The 15174-nt window shown below is 37.4% G+C and overlaps 1 protein-coding gene across 1 annotated transcript; it reads left to right on the forward strand.

Annotated features, from left to right (window-relative positions):
- The first annotated feature begins 283 nt into the window (after nucleotides 1-283).
- Nucleotides 284-6982, forward strand: LOC149251708 (P-loop containing nucleoside triphosphate hydrolases superfamily protein). Its single transcript, XM_089459538.1, has 6 exons — nucleotides 284-1310; nucleotides 1837-1992; nucleotides 2082-2186; nucleotides 3073-3183; nucleotides 3299-5509; nucleotides 5885-6982. Exons 1-6 carry the CDS (start codon nucleotides 621-623, stop codon nucleotides 6248-6250), a joined length of 3639 nt encoding a protein of 1212 aa, XP_089315664.1. The 5' UTR covers nucleotides 284-620; the 3' UTR covers nucleotides 6251-6982.
- Nucleotides 6983-15174: the final 8192 nt, after the last annotated feature.

Genomic DNA, 15174 nt, shown 5'->3' on the forward strand with positions numbered 1-15174 from the left:
CATCACATTTAATTTGGTTTCCATAAAATATTTATAATCATTAATTTATCCCGCCCGTTGCCAGATGCGCGCCTTTTGTATGTGGGAACTGGTTATTGACAGCGACTTTTTAAATTATTATTATGAATTTTTTTAATATAGAAAAGACCTAAATTATTGTTATGACTTTATTTAATATGGAAAAGATTTAATCGACTTTTAATGAGCAACGGCTAGATTTTTCAAACTTCAAATTTCGATCACGAACCAAAACAGCACTCCAATTATACTTAGTAGGTCGAGGGGTAGGTCATCGTCTGCCCCAAAGCCTAACGAGCTCAGAGTTTTCCTGGTACAGTGCACGGAATCATTGCATCCGCAAGGAAATCCCGATCCTTTTGTTCACATTTCAAGCACCCAGATACGCTGCGGAGCTTCAGATTGCAGGATCACGTGTTATTTTATTTATGCCCTGGCATGTATTCTCATTGTTTGAATCGATTCCAAAGCTTCCGATAAGCTCTATTATTTGTTAAATTGCAGGTTAACAACACAGAATCTGAATCGGATTTTGGATCTCATATCTTCTTTAATTCATATCAGAATCGCCGACCTGCAGGGCAGCAGATTCAAAGATTTTGATGATCCGAGAAAGAATACAGAGCAATTCAATGGCTCCGTCTCCATCACCGCGAAATGGCACTACATCATCGCAGGCGACCCCAACTCGGACTCCCAACTATAGGACTCGTTTGAATTTCATGTCTCGTCCAAGTATATCTCCTTCACCAAACAACATCAACGCCCCTCCTAATGTAATTTTGTCCACAGAGCATCCAGTGGAGGTTGTGGGACGAATTCGGGATTACCCAGAGAGAAAGGAGAAGCAAAATGCAATTCAGCTGCTCCCTAACGGCACTACAGTCAGGGTGAGGACGGAATTGGGGTACAGGGATTTCAGTCTTGATGGGGTTTCAATCGGAGAGATGGATGGATTGGAAACATTTTATAAGAAGTTTGTTGAGCCCAGGGTTAATGGGGTAAAAACGGGTGGAAAATGCACTGTTATGATGTATGGGCCGACTGGATCAGGGAAGAGTCATACCATGTTTGGGTGCGCCAATGAACCCGGGATCGTTTACAGAGCTTTGCATGATATATTGGGTGACTATTCAGGTGAGGATGGCCGGCAAGATGGGGCTTTGGGGAACAAGTATAAGGTCAAGGTCACGGTTTTGGAGATCTACAATGAGGAAATTTATGATCTGCTTGCCACCAATGCTTCCTCCTCTGGCCTTAATGTGGGATGGTCCAAGAATACTGCATGCAGGGTATTCCATTTTCCCGAATCTCTGGTTTGCTTCTCTGTTTTTTCTTTTCTTGAATTTCCTTTTGAAATCAGGTTTTGTGAATGAGAGCATTCCATTAAAGATTCAAATAGCTCAAACCTAGAGGTGCGGAAAATGAACACATAGTACAAAAATAGCCCAATATCTCCTAGAGATATCACATTAAAGATTTACATAGCCCAAAGCGAGAGGCGAGGAAAGTCAACATGTAGTAGAGAAATCGATAAAAATTGCCTAGAGCATTTGCTATTTCGACCGGCCAAACGTATATCAAAAGTGAAGAAACATAGCAGAATCTGTTGAAGCATTGTTATTGAAATTTGGGGTTTCTACTTTTACTAGATATATCCCTTGATTGGCTAGTTTAACAAAACTATGCCCTCCCCACCACCCAAACTATAAACAACAAAATCAACAAGATATGAACAAAAAAAATGGCAGTATTTTGAATGCTTTCTACTTATGAAACATGGGTTTTGTGTGCATTTGTTTGGTTGGTCGGTTGCAGGTAAGATTAGAAGTGATGGGCAAAAAGGTCAAGAATGCGATGTTTATAACTGGAAATGACGCTGGAAAGATTGCAAAGGAGGTTGCCAAAGTAGAGAAGAGGAGGGTTGTCAAGAGTACTGTTTGCAACGACAGAAGCTCCAGGAGCCACTGTCTGGTTGGTTTTTTCTTTTGTGGTTTAAAGGATTGTTTCTGTTAAACACTGAGTAATTGGTTGATCTGTACCATGCTGTTTGGTATGTGCAGATAACACTGGATGTACCTGCAGTGGGAGGGAGGTTGATGCTTGTTGACATGGCTGGTTCCGAGAATATTGATCAAGCCGGCCTTGGGTTCGAGGCAAAACTGCAGGTATTCTTTTTATAATCCTCCTTTTGCGTAGGAAAAATAACTTTTCCTTATAATCACAGAATTGAAGAACCTGTTATTGTTGATTCTCCTGTCTCTGGCCTGACATAACCGTTATTAATGCTGCCATACATCATATTTTCATGACTTGAAAGTTATATCCTAATATTGTTTGAAAATGTTTTGCTAAATGCGAAGTATAACATTACAATTTGTAACACCTCCTTACCTTTAAGCCTTGAAATTTGACAACCACTTGTCCTTCTCCCTTCCAATCTGCACCCTCACCATCCTTTACAGTTCCACACAGCTTAGATGACAAAACAGCTTCCTTACCACATTTATTTAGAATTGCCAAAATCTGTTCCTTGTTCCACCCATCATCATAGGAATGGGAGCAGATCTATTTATCATTAAGCATGGTGGTGACATTTTCTATCTTAGTTACACCTTATTGACTGATATCCTGGTGCAACAAGAAGTTTTAGACCTAAAATTCACTATGATATCTCGACTTGAAATTTCTTGCCTCTAGTTGCCAGTCCTTAAAGGGTAGTCACTTTAGTGTCATTTCAATGAAATTTTACAGTCCTCTTCAACTTCTAGTCTTCCAATTTCATCTTAGTATGGTTCTGGAAGTCTGTGCCCCTAAGCCGTGACCAACCTATCAAACTCAATCTGGTTGTTTGTTGCTATCCCTGAACAATCACTATAAAGTAACTTGACAATGGATACCCTTGGGGCCTGTCATATCACTTTGGTTACCTAAGGTTTCTCCTTGAATGTAGTTCTTATCATTGTTGTTGAATATGTATGGAGGATGTTACAGTTGATATTGTCAATTAATTTTAGTTGATGTTTATATGGATGATCTTTTCGAATCTTACAGACTGGCAAGATTAATCAAGGGAATGTAGCACTAAAGCGAGTTGTTGAGGCCATTGCAAATGGTGATTCCCACATTCCATTCAGAGACAGCAAGCTCACTATGATTCTTCAGGTTTTGTTTTGATGTCTAGAATTAATATCAGCCTTTTGCTTTTTCTGATACTAGAGTTTTATTTACAACATTTCTGGTTCCAGTCATGCTGACATGTTTTTTCTGTTTATTATAGGATTCTTTTGAGGATGATGGGGCCAAGATTCTGATGGTCCTATGTGCCAGTCCTGATCCGCGAGATATACACAAGACTATTGGCACCCTAGAATATGGTGCTAAAGCCAAGTGCATTGTCCGATGTTCCAATTCTCCTTCAAAGGAGAAACTCAACTCTCAAGATATTGCCTCTACACTCTTAGGGGCTCGTATTGCGGCCATGGATGAGTACATTTCGAAACTTCAACTCGATAATCAGTTGAAGGACAAGGAGAGAGAAGCAGCTCAAAGAGAACTGCTAAAGAAGGAAAAAGAAGTAGCAGAACTCAAAGCCAAACTTGAAGAAATGCAAGAAAAACAGTGTGAGGCTCAGGAAAAGATAGTGTCAAAGGTTGAAGAAAAAGCAAGGCTATTAAAACTAGAGCTCTTGAGAAACTTTGAGGAGTGTGAGAGATCAGCAAATATTTTTGTGGAATTGGGTAAGAAAAAGATGGAGGAGAAAATTTTACAGCAGCAAGAGGAGGTTGAGATGCTGAGACGACGTTTGGAGGAAATAGAATCTGAATTACAACACATGAAAAGCAATCCTGCATTAGATTCTCTTCAAGGAACTGATGCAAATATGGAAATTGAGAAGAAAACATCTGAAATTGGTGAGGCAGGGGAATTGGTTGCAAGCAGTGCGCGGTTTTTAGAAGGAATGCAAGCATGTGTACAGCAAATGAAAGATAAATACATGTCTCCTCAAGATGAAGCGCAGAAATTTCCATTATGTACTGTTTCTAAAAGAGGCAATCATCTCAATGATCATGTTGAAGTGATTCCTGGGAATGAAAAGAGCCTGTACAGCTTGGGTACTGTCGATGAGTCAGACAAAGAGAATCTTAAACATTCAAATGCCTCATATATGCCCAAATTAGATTCCAAAGCTGTTTTGGAAGAAGATTCGTCGATGATGGATTTGTCAGAACAGTTTAATAATTTATTGTATCCTGTCAATAAAGATGAAAGAGTCCTCATACATCAGCGGTTTCCTTTTCTAAGGTCAACAGCTACTAGTAATTGTGGGAATGATCATCAGTATGGTGATTTTGAAGAGGAAAGGGAACAGGATGATGCAGAATTGACAAGGCTTATGAGAAGAGGTCAGTTGCCAACAGTTTATGAGGAAGAGGAAGAGGATACCATGGAAGGAGATGGAATACGTGAGGATACTTCAGAGAAAGGGATCATTTCCAATCATAGAAGTCATATCCAATCAGATTTTGTGGAAGCAAGGATTGTCAATGGTTGCAGTACAGAAAGCAAAACTGTTGCAGGCCATTTTGAACCTAATTCGCAAGGAGAATTTTTCTTAAAGGATTGCAGCAATCCTGCACTTGAGAAACAGGTGACCGAGGGGAATTATGACAATTTTGCAGGTAAACTGGCTAAACCTGTAACAAGTTCTGATACAAATATATGTCATGGGAATGTGGGGGATAGTTTGTTAGGGACTCAAGGACTTCACAAGGATCCAACTGATTTTAGAAAAACACGCATTCAAAATATATTTTTTCTTTGTGGGAATTATAGGGAGCTTGCTCGGCAAGCAAGGAATCCATCTCCTGAGAAAAGACCAGATCCTAAGGTCAATCTACATGATGAAACTCCAAAAGAATCTGTCACTGGGTGTTTGTTGAATCTACCAGGGACTTCGAGCTTGAATAACACTCCCTCTCATGAGGGACCAGCTTGTAATCTTAGTCCAGAGGTTGCAGGCTTAGTATCTCCAATCCTGAAAACTTTCTCTCCTCAAGAATCTAAAGTGATCTCATTGACTCCTTCACCTGATGGAAGTAGGAAACAAGATTTCAAATCTCCAAGGAGGACACCATCAAGAGTGATTGAGGCAGGAGCATCAATGCCAGAATCTCTCAATTTGGATACCCAAATTCCTACATTGAAAGATGTCAGTCAAGCATCATCTAGTTATTACACGCTGGAACCAGGACTGTCTCATAGTGATGGCTTAACTGAACAGCTGATAGGGATTCAAGAAGATCAAATCCAAGAGGACCAAAAAGAAAAGTGTGATGTGTATGTGAAATGGGAGACATCCAAGGAAGCCTCGGGGAAGTTGATTCAGATATTGAAAATGCCAAGAAATGCAAATCTGGCAGACTTACGAAAGATGATAGAGCCTTATTTGCACAATACAGAGCGAGATTTCGTCTTTCTCATGCTCGGGGTAAGGCCATTGTTACTGTATCTGCACCTAGACTTTGATTGTTTACCACTTCATTCTTAGTTGTTTCTAATTTCAGTTAGAAATTGACCCATGGAAAGATTATGGATTTCAACTGTGTCCCAGCTCATTCTTAATTGTTTCTAATTTCAGTTAGAAATTGTAGTCTTCAACCATTTCCCAGTTAGCTGTTTCTAATTTCAGTTGGAAATTAGTAACTCAGCTATCTGTTGCATTGCAATGTCTAAGAGCATACTTTGAAGGTAGTGATCACTATCACACTTGGGGCAGTTTTTGGTTTCTGTTAACCCTTGTGTGATATTTAACATCTTAAATCATGCAGAGTTAATTAATTAGTTAGATGGATGATATTTGCAGGACCCAAGTGGTGCTCCAGTTTCAAGGGAAAAGGAAGCAGGTGTGCAAGTAACAAGTCTGCCAGACTGTCATAACCAACGCGGCAGCCGCCTGGCATGCCTGCGCTTGCCCATCAAACGCCCGACAATGGTGCATTCTCCTTTCAACTCACTTGAAAATAAATTGCCTCTTTCACCATCTCCAGGTTCTTCTACAACTACAAATAGCCCCGGTCATGTTTCCAGCTGTGGCTCTGGCTCACCCTTGTTTGCTGGGCGAAGACCAATTACCAAGATGGGAAATTCAAATCACTCAATGGATTCAGGTGGAAAGATTGGACAGAAGGTGGGGGGTTCTGGTGCTCTTTTAAAGGGGCTCAGACTATAGACATATATAGCTCATCAATAATTGGGTCAACATAGCAGCTACATGACATGGAATCTTATTATGTGACCTGCATTTCAGCAGCTTGCTTACATGAGGTGGGCAGAACCTTCCATTCCCATCCTGTGAATGTAGGCATAGATAGTTATTCCCTGGAAAAGGGCCTCTGGGCATGGAATTAAAAGCCACTGGCATGTGTTTGAAGAAGCCTAATATCAGCAGTTCTTAATAGTTTCTTCAGCAGCAACCTCATAATGTTTTAAATTTCCAAGTTTATCTTTGTACCAAACCTGTTAATATTGCTATGTAGTCAGTCATTAAGTGTCACTGTATTTATTGCCTGAAGCTATCCATTCTCCAGGAGAAACAACTACTCCCTTTCAGTACTTCTGTATGGTTTGTTAGAATGTGATTATTGTATGGCAATCATTCATTCATTAATTCAATTTTGTTGAATCCAAGGCATATAGTTTAGCAGAATGCATTTTCGAATTTTGTGAACTATGATGCTCTTGGGCAAAGTTCATTCTTTTGTGGAGATCAGTTCTGGAAGGAGTACATTTGGTTGTAATCTTAAGTAGGCAAGTATTCACCAGATAGACCATGTAGAAAAAAGTTATTAATAGATAGAAGTTACTTATTCTGCTGTCAGAATAGGATATACTGTATAGGAAGGGCAAGATTCAGCGTCTGATTTTGGATCAAACATTAGAAATAGGCATATCCTAAGAGTTGTGTATAAGCTGGTATTGGCATTGTAATCTACAATTCATACATGATTGAGATGTTTTGTAACTGTACGACTGCTGTATCATCTTATATTTTCTAGATCTATTAAACTGAGTGTTTTCTAGCTCTGGATGATTAATAAATCAAGTTGAGATCTATCTGTTACAGTGCAAGGCAAGTTGTTATTTTATTTACTTGTATCTAGGGTAGGCAAATAATCTGTGCCCATTGGATTGTGGAGCCCTATATAGCATTGATCATCACACATCAGTATTTGCCTAGTTTATCCTTTGAAATGGTGGTGGTTCGTGAACAATAATATTTTGCCATTTTTCTTTGGTAGGGAAGGAATATAAAAGAACTTGTCAGTTTGAAGCCCCTGCTGTTTTCAGAATCTCCGAGGATGATGACATCATATCTGTTAAACTTTTATAATTGCTGTTGACAACTACAATATAATTAATAAACATGTAGCTTTGTAACAGTTTTTTTTTTGAATGTTTGTTGTAATATAGCAATCAGGGGTTTAAAACGTTTATAAAAGAAAGGTTATGCATTGCGTCATTCAGAAGATAGGATGAGGTAGTAGGATGGTTCTGGGGAACTGTTATACTTGCAGTGAGAATTAATTACGTTGATAATATTATTTATCTTGGTTTATTTTCTCATTATTGTGTATATGTATAATTGGAATTGTTTTGGTGGAGGCTGTATGTTGTTTCTTATTTATCATATAATTTAATGGAAAAATAGACATACAAGATGTTTAAGTAATTTTATTCCGTTCAAGAATATACAATTTAATGGAAAAATAGACATACAAGATGTTTAAGTAATTTTATTCCGTTCAAGAAAAATGTGTGTGCGCGCACTTGAACCTTGGCCTCCATTGCCACCGTGGCTTCCTCAGCCATGGGGATCTAGAGGGTGGGTGTTTGCCCCTTTCTGCTGTTGATGTGGCCGCTTTTCAATCACTCATCCTGTCTCTTGGTAAATCGATCCACAAATCTCATTTGTCTCAGTTGTTAAGAAGATGAATCAAATTTTGGAAGTAAATCTCCATGTGGCTTCCTCCAGGTATATGGCCATGAATCAAATTTTGGAAGTAAATCTCCATGTGGCTTCCTCTAGGTATATGGCCTTGTCACCCGCTGAAGGAGGACTCATTGGACAGTTCTTGAAATTTGGTCCTCTATCAGGTGGATGGGTGTGGATGGGTGTTGGATGCAAAGAAACGAGGGAAATTCAATGTTTCCCTAAATGGAGGACGATTTTATGTGTTTTTCCTGTTTGAAGTCCAAGAAGACTAAGTTTTAATATTTAGGAATGTATTTATTTGAAGTAAAGGGATGTCTGAGTACAAAATATTACTTTTGTAAAAGTAATATATATATGACAAAACTGATGGATGAATTTTACTATTGACATCTAATTTTTGGGATTAGGAAAATCTATGTAAATATTGTAAATAGCAAAATAAAAGAAATTGGAAAATGAAATCTCAAGAGTTTTTCCCTCGTATAAATCTATATTTTCGTTTAATGCAAAAACACAATTCATTAGTGGAGTTACTCTTTTGGCCTGATATTTACATGTTTTCTCTTAATGCAAAAACACAATTCATTAGTGGAGTTACTCTCTTGGCCTGACATTTACATAGAGGGCTCTTGGCTTATATACAGCCTTGGGTGTCTTTTTGTGAAAGGGCATGATCTTTATATTGTGCCCTTCCCCTAATTTAACTATAATTACAAAATTATAAGTTTTTACATAACACATGTATCTTAATAATTGGACCTCATGAATTTGATCCTTGTGCCCCTTCAACTATTCTTGTATGGGTTTGTTTGCCTCAGACTCACTATGAGTATTGGCAACAAATCTGAACTGAAAGTAGGTATCGAAGAAGATTTGGAAAAAGGGCTTTTGGAGGCTATTTTGCTAAGTTTGGATAATTGGAAGCATTTGCTGAAATTGGATCATGATGAACATTGGTCATTCAAACATAAACCCTGTCATGCATATGGGCATTTTGTCAAACTTTGCAACAAAAATGAACCTTGTGCACAACCAACAATAGATTACAAAGAACAATGGCAAAAATGAAGAAAAAATGGGATTGAATCTCTTTGCTTCTTGTAATTCTATGTTCCTTTGCTCCAAAATAATCAATTCCTCCCTAGTATAACTCAAGTGGTTGCCTCATGTTTGCTTTGGCCCTAAAGCAGGTAATGCCCACAACAATCAACACCTAAATCTCCAAACCTATCGAATTGAGAAATAGGTTTGAAGTTCTTTTTCAATTAGATAGTGACATATATTGAGGTTATTTGCCTCTTTGTGAGAACATGTCAATTGTTTTTGCAACATATCTATTCAAAATCCCAAGTTAGAGGGCCTTCTATCTTCAAGAGAATGCCCCATTTTAAAAAGACAAAAAGAAATTGAACATGAGCCAAAACCTCACTCACAACTTGGTGGAGCAATAACTAAAAGAAAGCCTCCTAAGGAAAATAGTAAAATTAAAATAATAAAATAAGAGTTATGACTTTTTAAAGAAAAGAAAGTAAACTATTTTTTTTTATGGTGTTTTTAACTTGTTTTGTTACAAATTTACTCATGTTTTTTTCATGTATTTTCAATTTATTTTGGCATGGTTCTACTCAGAAGTATGCAAAGTGGACACTTGTTGGATGCAAAATTTGAGATAAATTGAGAATACATGAGAGGAACATGTTTTTCATCAATTTTCAATTTATCTTGATGTGGATATACTCAAAAGTATGTAGAGTGGGTATATTTTTCATTCAACAAATGTGATTTTATTGTTTTCCTCCAAAAATATTTACCTTTGGGGATGACATTATAATCTTGATTCTTATTGGTTTTTCTTAAAGTTGATTTTGATAATGCATTTTTTTGTTCTGAGGTCCATTCTTTAACTCAAAATTTACCAAATAAAAGATCGTTTTCTAAAGAAGGTAGGGTGAAAGCCAATAAAGGATAAAGGAAAGAGGTAGCTAATATATATGTGTGTGTGTGTGTGTTAACTATGTACATAAATTATTTGCATATGAATTCTAATAACAGAAAATAAACAAAGGCGAGAGCATTACACATAAAACAAATATACACAAAGATTTTCCCCTAGATCCCAAAACCGGGACTACTAGATTGATTTTTCTTTATATTCCTTTCAATATTACAGTACATATATATACACGCTGAAGCATCCATAAACCCTAATCCATTAACCTTGGATTAGAACATAATCGTAGTTCCCTTGACCGGATCTACATAATACCATGGACTGAAAACCATCACGCCCAAAACCATGTGTTAAATCCATGCACAAAACCATAGGTAATATAGGGTCCAAAAAAAAAAATCCTAGGGTGCTGCCTTCTGGACCCCGTGTAGGGGAGACCACTATATACCCCTTGCCTTCTAGACCCCGTGCAGGGGAGACCCTTGCATACCCCCTATGACACCCCCCTCTCCTGCTAGTCCTGGAAAGAATATAACACAACCCAACATATATATATATATATATATATATATATATATATATTGGTGGGTGGGTATTTAGACCACAATTGAAATCTCTTTAGGAGCAAGAGCAAAAATTCATTTGCTCAAAAGTTTAGGATCTCAAGTGCCATTGGAAGGTCTCTTAGGTGGCAGATTTAAACCCACTTAGTGAAGTAATGAGTCTTGTATCCTAGAATTGCAAAAGTATGAGTAACATGTTTATAGAAGAAACACTTAGAGACATTAGTAGATTTAAAAAGCCATTCATTCTTTGTATTCGTGAGACTAGGTTAGAAGAGGCAAAGATGCTAGAGATTGGAAAAGAGCATTGGAAAATTAGTGTTGGTGTAACCATTGGAGCAAGAGAAGCTTTAAGAGGAATGTGTGCTCTATGAGATAATATATTGTTAAAGGTGGAGTATGCTCAAAATAGATAGCATTGGGTTTTGACTTGCCTTATTCACCAATCATAAGTATGAAGTTTCATGCTTTTAATGTAAATATGCCAAAGCATTACAAGGAGGAGGAAGAATATTGACATTATCTCCATATATTAGAGGATTCAAAAGTCACTAACAATAGCATAGTGGATGGAGATTTCAATATGACCTTATTAAACAAGTAAAACGAGGGAGCATCATATGGGATACTTTTAAGGAAAATATGGAAGATCTGTTTGTAGGTTGGGATGTTGTTAATATAAAACCAGTGAGAGGTAAACACATTTAGACCAATATGGAGATTGGGGCTAGGTCATCTAGCTATAAGGTTAAATAGATTCCTTAGTCATAGTGATCTCCTCAACAATCATACTATAAATTCTCTTATCATCCCTTTTAAATTTTATTTATTATATCTTCATGATCCATTATTCGCAGAAGTAATTGTGAAAGCATTGAGTAATTCAATTTCTAGCTCCCTGTCCTTTGTGTGGGAATGAAGTTGAAGGCAATAAATTTAGCATTAAAAGATTAGGTCAAATCCTCATTTACTTCCTCTACGGAAAGTAGACCATATATGCAAAATCAACTTGGATTACTTCAAGCAAAATTGGAGGATGGAGAAGTCACCAAGTAAAGAGGAGACGTGACGGCTAAATTCTAAGTCTCTATCTTTGAAATTCACTAACAAAATGTAATGGCCCATCTTGAATCATTGACAACATAGAAATATTAGCATACATCTGAGACATGCATATGATAGCTACATATGCATGCACTGCACTGATATACATAAGTCTAATTGATTATCAAAATGTCCTAGTAAAGGATAAATGAATTAATTATTGGAAGTGCTAAGTAAATACTTGACTCAAAAAATAATGAATATATTGATTGGGGTACTTAATGTGTGTACCACCATCATAATATATATAACTATAATATATTATAGAAAATAAAGCGTAAAGGCAATGCATCATACAAAATAACAAGGGAAATATAATGTATAATATACCAAATAAAAGGAATTGTAATATATATAATTTATTATACAAACTATATATATATATATATATATATATATATATATATATATATATATAAGGAAGTGTGATATAAACATTACAAGGGAATTATAACCCATGAGTATACAGAATACTGAGAATACATCGTTGTCCACTATAATGAATGTGGTGATTGCTTGAGCAAATCGATGAACCCACCTTGTCAAAGGGTGATGATCACCTGAGAATTTTGGTAATATTTTATAAAAGGGTGGTGAAGAGGTGGCTTGGCAAGGAAGGAACCAGGTTGATATAAGGATATTGAGGGAGGGGCAAATGAGAAAAAAAAGGAGGTCTGCAGTGTAGAATTGCAACTGGTCAAGAAATTTTAATCTAAATCAAGAGACACAATTCCACTCTACTGCTCTACATAAATTAATTCACAATTTAGAATTTAGACATTCCATAAGAAATGACACACATGCACAATATTTTTGTAGGGGAAAGCAACTGCTAAAAACCCCTTAAGCCTGCTTGCATTAATCAAATGAAAAGAGAATGTGTTATAATTGCTAGTTTGCTCTAACCTCAACCTGCAAGTGAATAACCTATATTTCTGCTTAATGAGAAGCTCTGACCCAGACTTAGTCAAATTCTGCCTTTGCTTAAGCCCCTATTTCCTTGCACAATTCCTGAGGAATTAGGCCCCTATTATTTAGGAATTTTCCTCCAATTGATTGTGCAATTCCAAAGGTTGATCATTTGGTTGCATGCAACACTTGTACACTCAAGGCTAGTCTACAATTGATGTTACCTTGCCTTGGAATCTCCACCACAGTTGGGGAACTCAAATTCTCTACATGCACTAGCTATTTTGGGTTGATTGATCAATCAACTGTATTATCACTAAGTTAGATTGTTATCCCACTGCACAACTGACCTTCCACTAGTTCCATCAATAGTGAAAACTAGTTTAACCGAAAAAAAACTTGAAATAATTTACCTTGATTGCTAGAAATTAACAATCACACATGCTTAACCGAACTCCAAACTCTCTAACTTGAATTAACTGAGCTAATTGAGTGACAAGAGCCATGTCACACAAGTTAAATATCTCCAAGTTGTCTATTGACGTGGAAATTTGAATTTTCTCAATTTGACCAAGGCAAAAACAAATTGAGACTTTCTTGTTGTATTTTTCAACACTCCCTCTTATCAAGAAAGGGATTATCAACCACCCCTGTCCTGCACCAGTGGAATTTGAACTTCCCTCTTGACAAAGACTTTGTCAAGATGTCAGCATCTTGTTCCTCTGTCGGAATGTATTGTAGCAACATTATCTGCCTTTGCACACAGTCCCATAAATGATGATATCGATATCTATATGCTTAGATCAATCATGAAATATCGGATTCTCAAATAGCTTAATGCAGCTCCGATTATCAAAATAGATCACAGTTGGATCCAATATCTGACCAAATAGTCCCACAAGTATCTTTCTCATCTAGATCGCCTCACATGCTACTTGATTTGCAATCATGTATTCTACTTCTGTTGAGCTAAGTGCCACAGGTCTTTGCTTCCTATTGTACCAATAAACTGTTGCAAACCCAACATTGAAAATTCCACTTGATGTACTATTTCAGTCATATGGACTCCCTGCCCTTTTTGCATCTGTGAAGCCACACAACTTCACTCCCTCTGTCTGCCTATACCATAATCCATAGTAGATAGTGCCTTTAAGGTATCATAAAACATGCTCTAGTGCCTTCCAATACAATTTGGTCGGCCTAACCATAGCTTGGCTCAGCTGGTTGACTACATAGCACATATATGGTCGTGTTTTCACAAGATACATCATTGAACCCACTCGCTACCAGTGAAAGGTATCATCCACCTCTTCCCCTGAATTGGATCCTCATTCCTCTAGTTGGTCACTAAAGGTGTCTTTATGGGTTTACAAATCTCCATGCAAAAACTTTGCAGTATCTCATTGGCATACTTACCTTGAGACACAAACAATTCCCCATTCCCTTGCCATACTTCCAACCTAAGGAAGTAGCACATGAGACCCATGTCCTTCATTTCAAATTCCTTATCAATTTCTCATCACATGTCAATCTTAAATCATCAACATATAAAACAACGATAAGTAGTTTACCTTCTAACAAAATATGATACAGGTTTGCATCCGCTTCACTTTTGGTGAAGCCCCAACCAGTGAGATAATTGTTGATCCTGGTGTACCAAGCATGGGGTGCTTGTTTGAGACCATACAACGCTCGCTTGAGCTTGCACCAATGTTTTAAAACTCCAACTACGAATCGGAAACGATTGAGGGTCGACTCCGACTCCAACTCTGACTCTGTATCGAATCGTCTGGTTTGATTTCAATGACTCGGTCATTGTAAAAAATACATTAAATATTTATTTTTTCTTTAAAAAACATAATTTTAAAGATTTTCATTCATGTTTCCAAACACAAAGCTTTAGAATATAGATAGAAGACAACCTATGATAAAAGTAGGCTCATGAATGTATCCATTATATCAAAAATGGCACCCAGTACACTGTCCAACACATACATGATGATGAATCATGATATAGAGATCAAAACAAAAACACATAACCAAGGAGGCTAGAAATGGCCTCTACAACAAAAGTAAACTATGAAACATCACTAGTCACCACTGACCAGTACTACTGGCTACTGCTAGAGGAGCCAACATCATCTGGCTCAACCTCTGAATCAGAGTCAGACAGGGAAACCCATGGCTCCTCATCATCATCATCTCCAACTGCAACTATAGTAGTGGTAGCACTAGCAGGCTGTGCAACAGCTACACGATGAGATAGACGAGATATATCTTTTGTGGTTGAGCAGGAAGCACCTGCAACTGGGGGACTTGGGGCTAGGCTGGTACAAGTGGATCTGCATTCAACTGAACATTTTGTTCAAGTGATGCCACTGCTTGTAAATCAAATCAAGATCCTCATCAAAATCAAACTCTATTGGATAACTCTCCACTACCCAATTTGATGTTGGATCAATATCTTCCAACACAATGGGATCTGAATCAGGTCTTTTGTTCATCAATTGGTTGCATCTGATCCAAAGGTTGTATTGGACATAGACTAGATCATTTAACTATTTTTCCAAACGGTTTCTCTTCTTTGTGTGAATCCTCTCAAAGACAGATCAATTGCGATCACACCCAATAGC

This window comes from Pinus tabuliformis, chromosome 7, assembly GCF_031772625.1.
Source record: "Pinus tabuliformis cultivar Carrire ecotype Pingquan chromosome 7, CPIR1, whole genome shotgun sequence".
Classification (NCBI taxonomy): Eukaryota; Viridiplantae; Streptophyta; class Pinopsida; order Pinales; family Pinaceae; genus Pinus; species Pinus tabuliformis.

Excerpts from the sequence above, each read along its gene's own strand:
- LOC149251708 (XM_089459538.1), top strand. The coding sequence starts at position 621 with ATGATCCGAGAAAGAATACAGAGCAATTCAATGGCTCCGTCTCCATCA. Across the intron at positions 1,311-1,836 it reads CCAAGAATACTGCATGCAGG|GTAAGATTAGAAGTGATGGG; the intron begins GTATTCCATTTT and ends GGTCGGTTGCAG. Across the intron at positions 5,510-5,884 it reads TCGTCTTTCTCATGCTCGGG|GACCCAAGTGGTGCTCCAGT; the intron begins GTAAGGCCATTG and ends TGATATTTGCAG.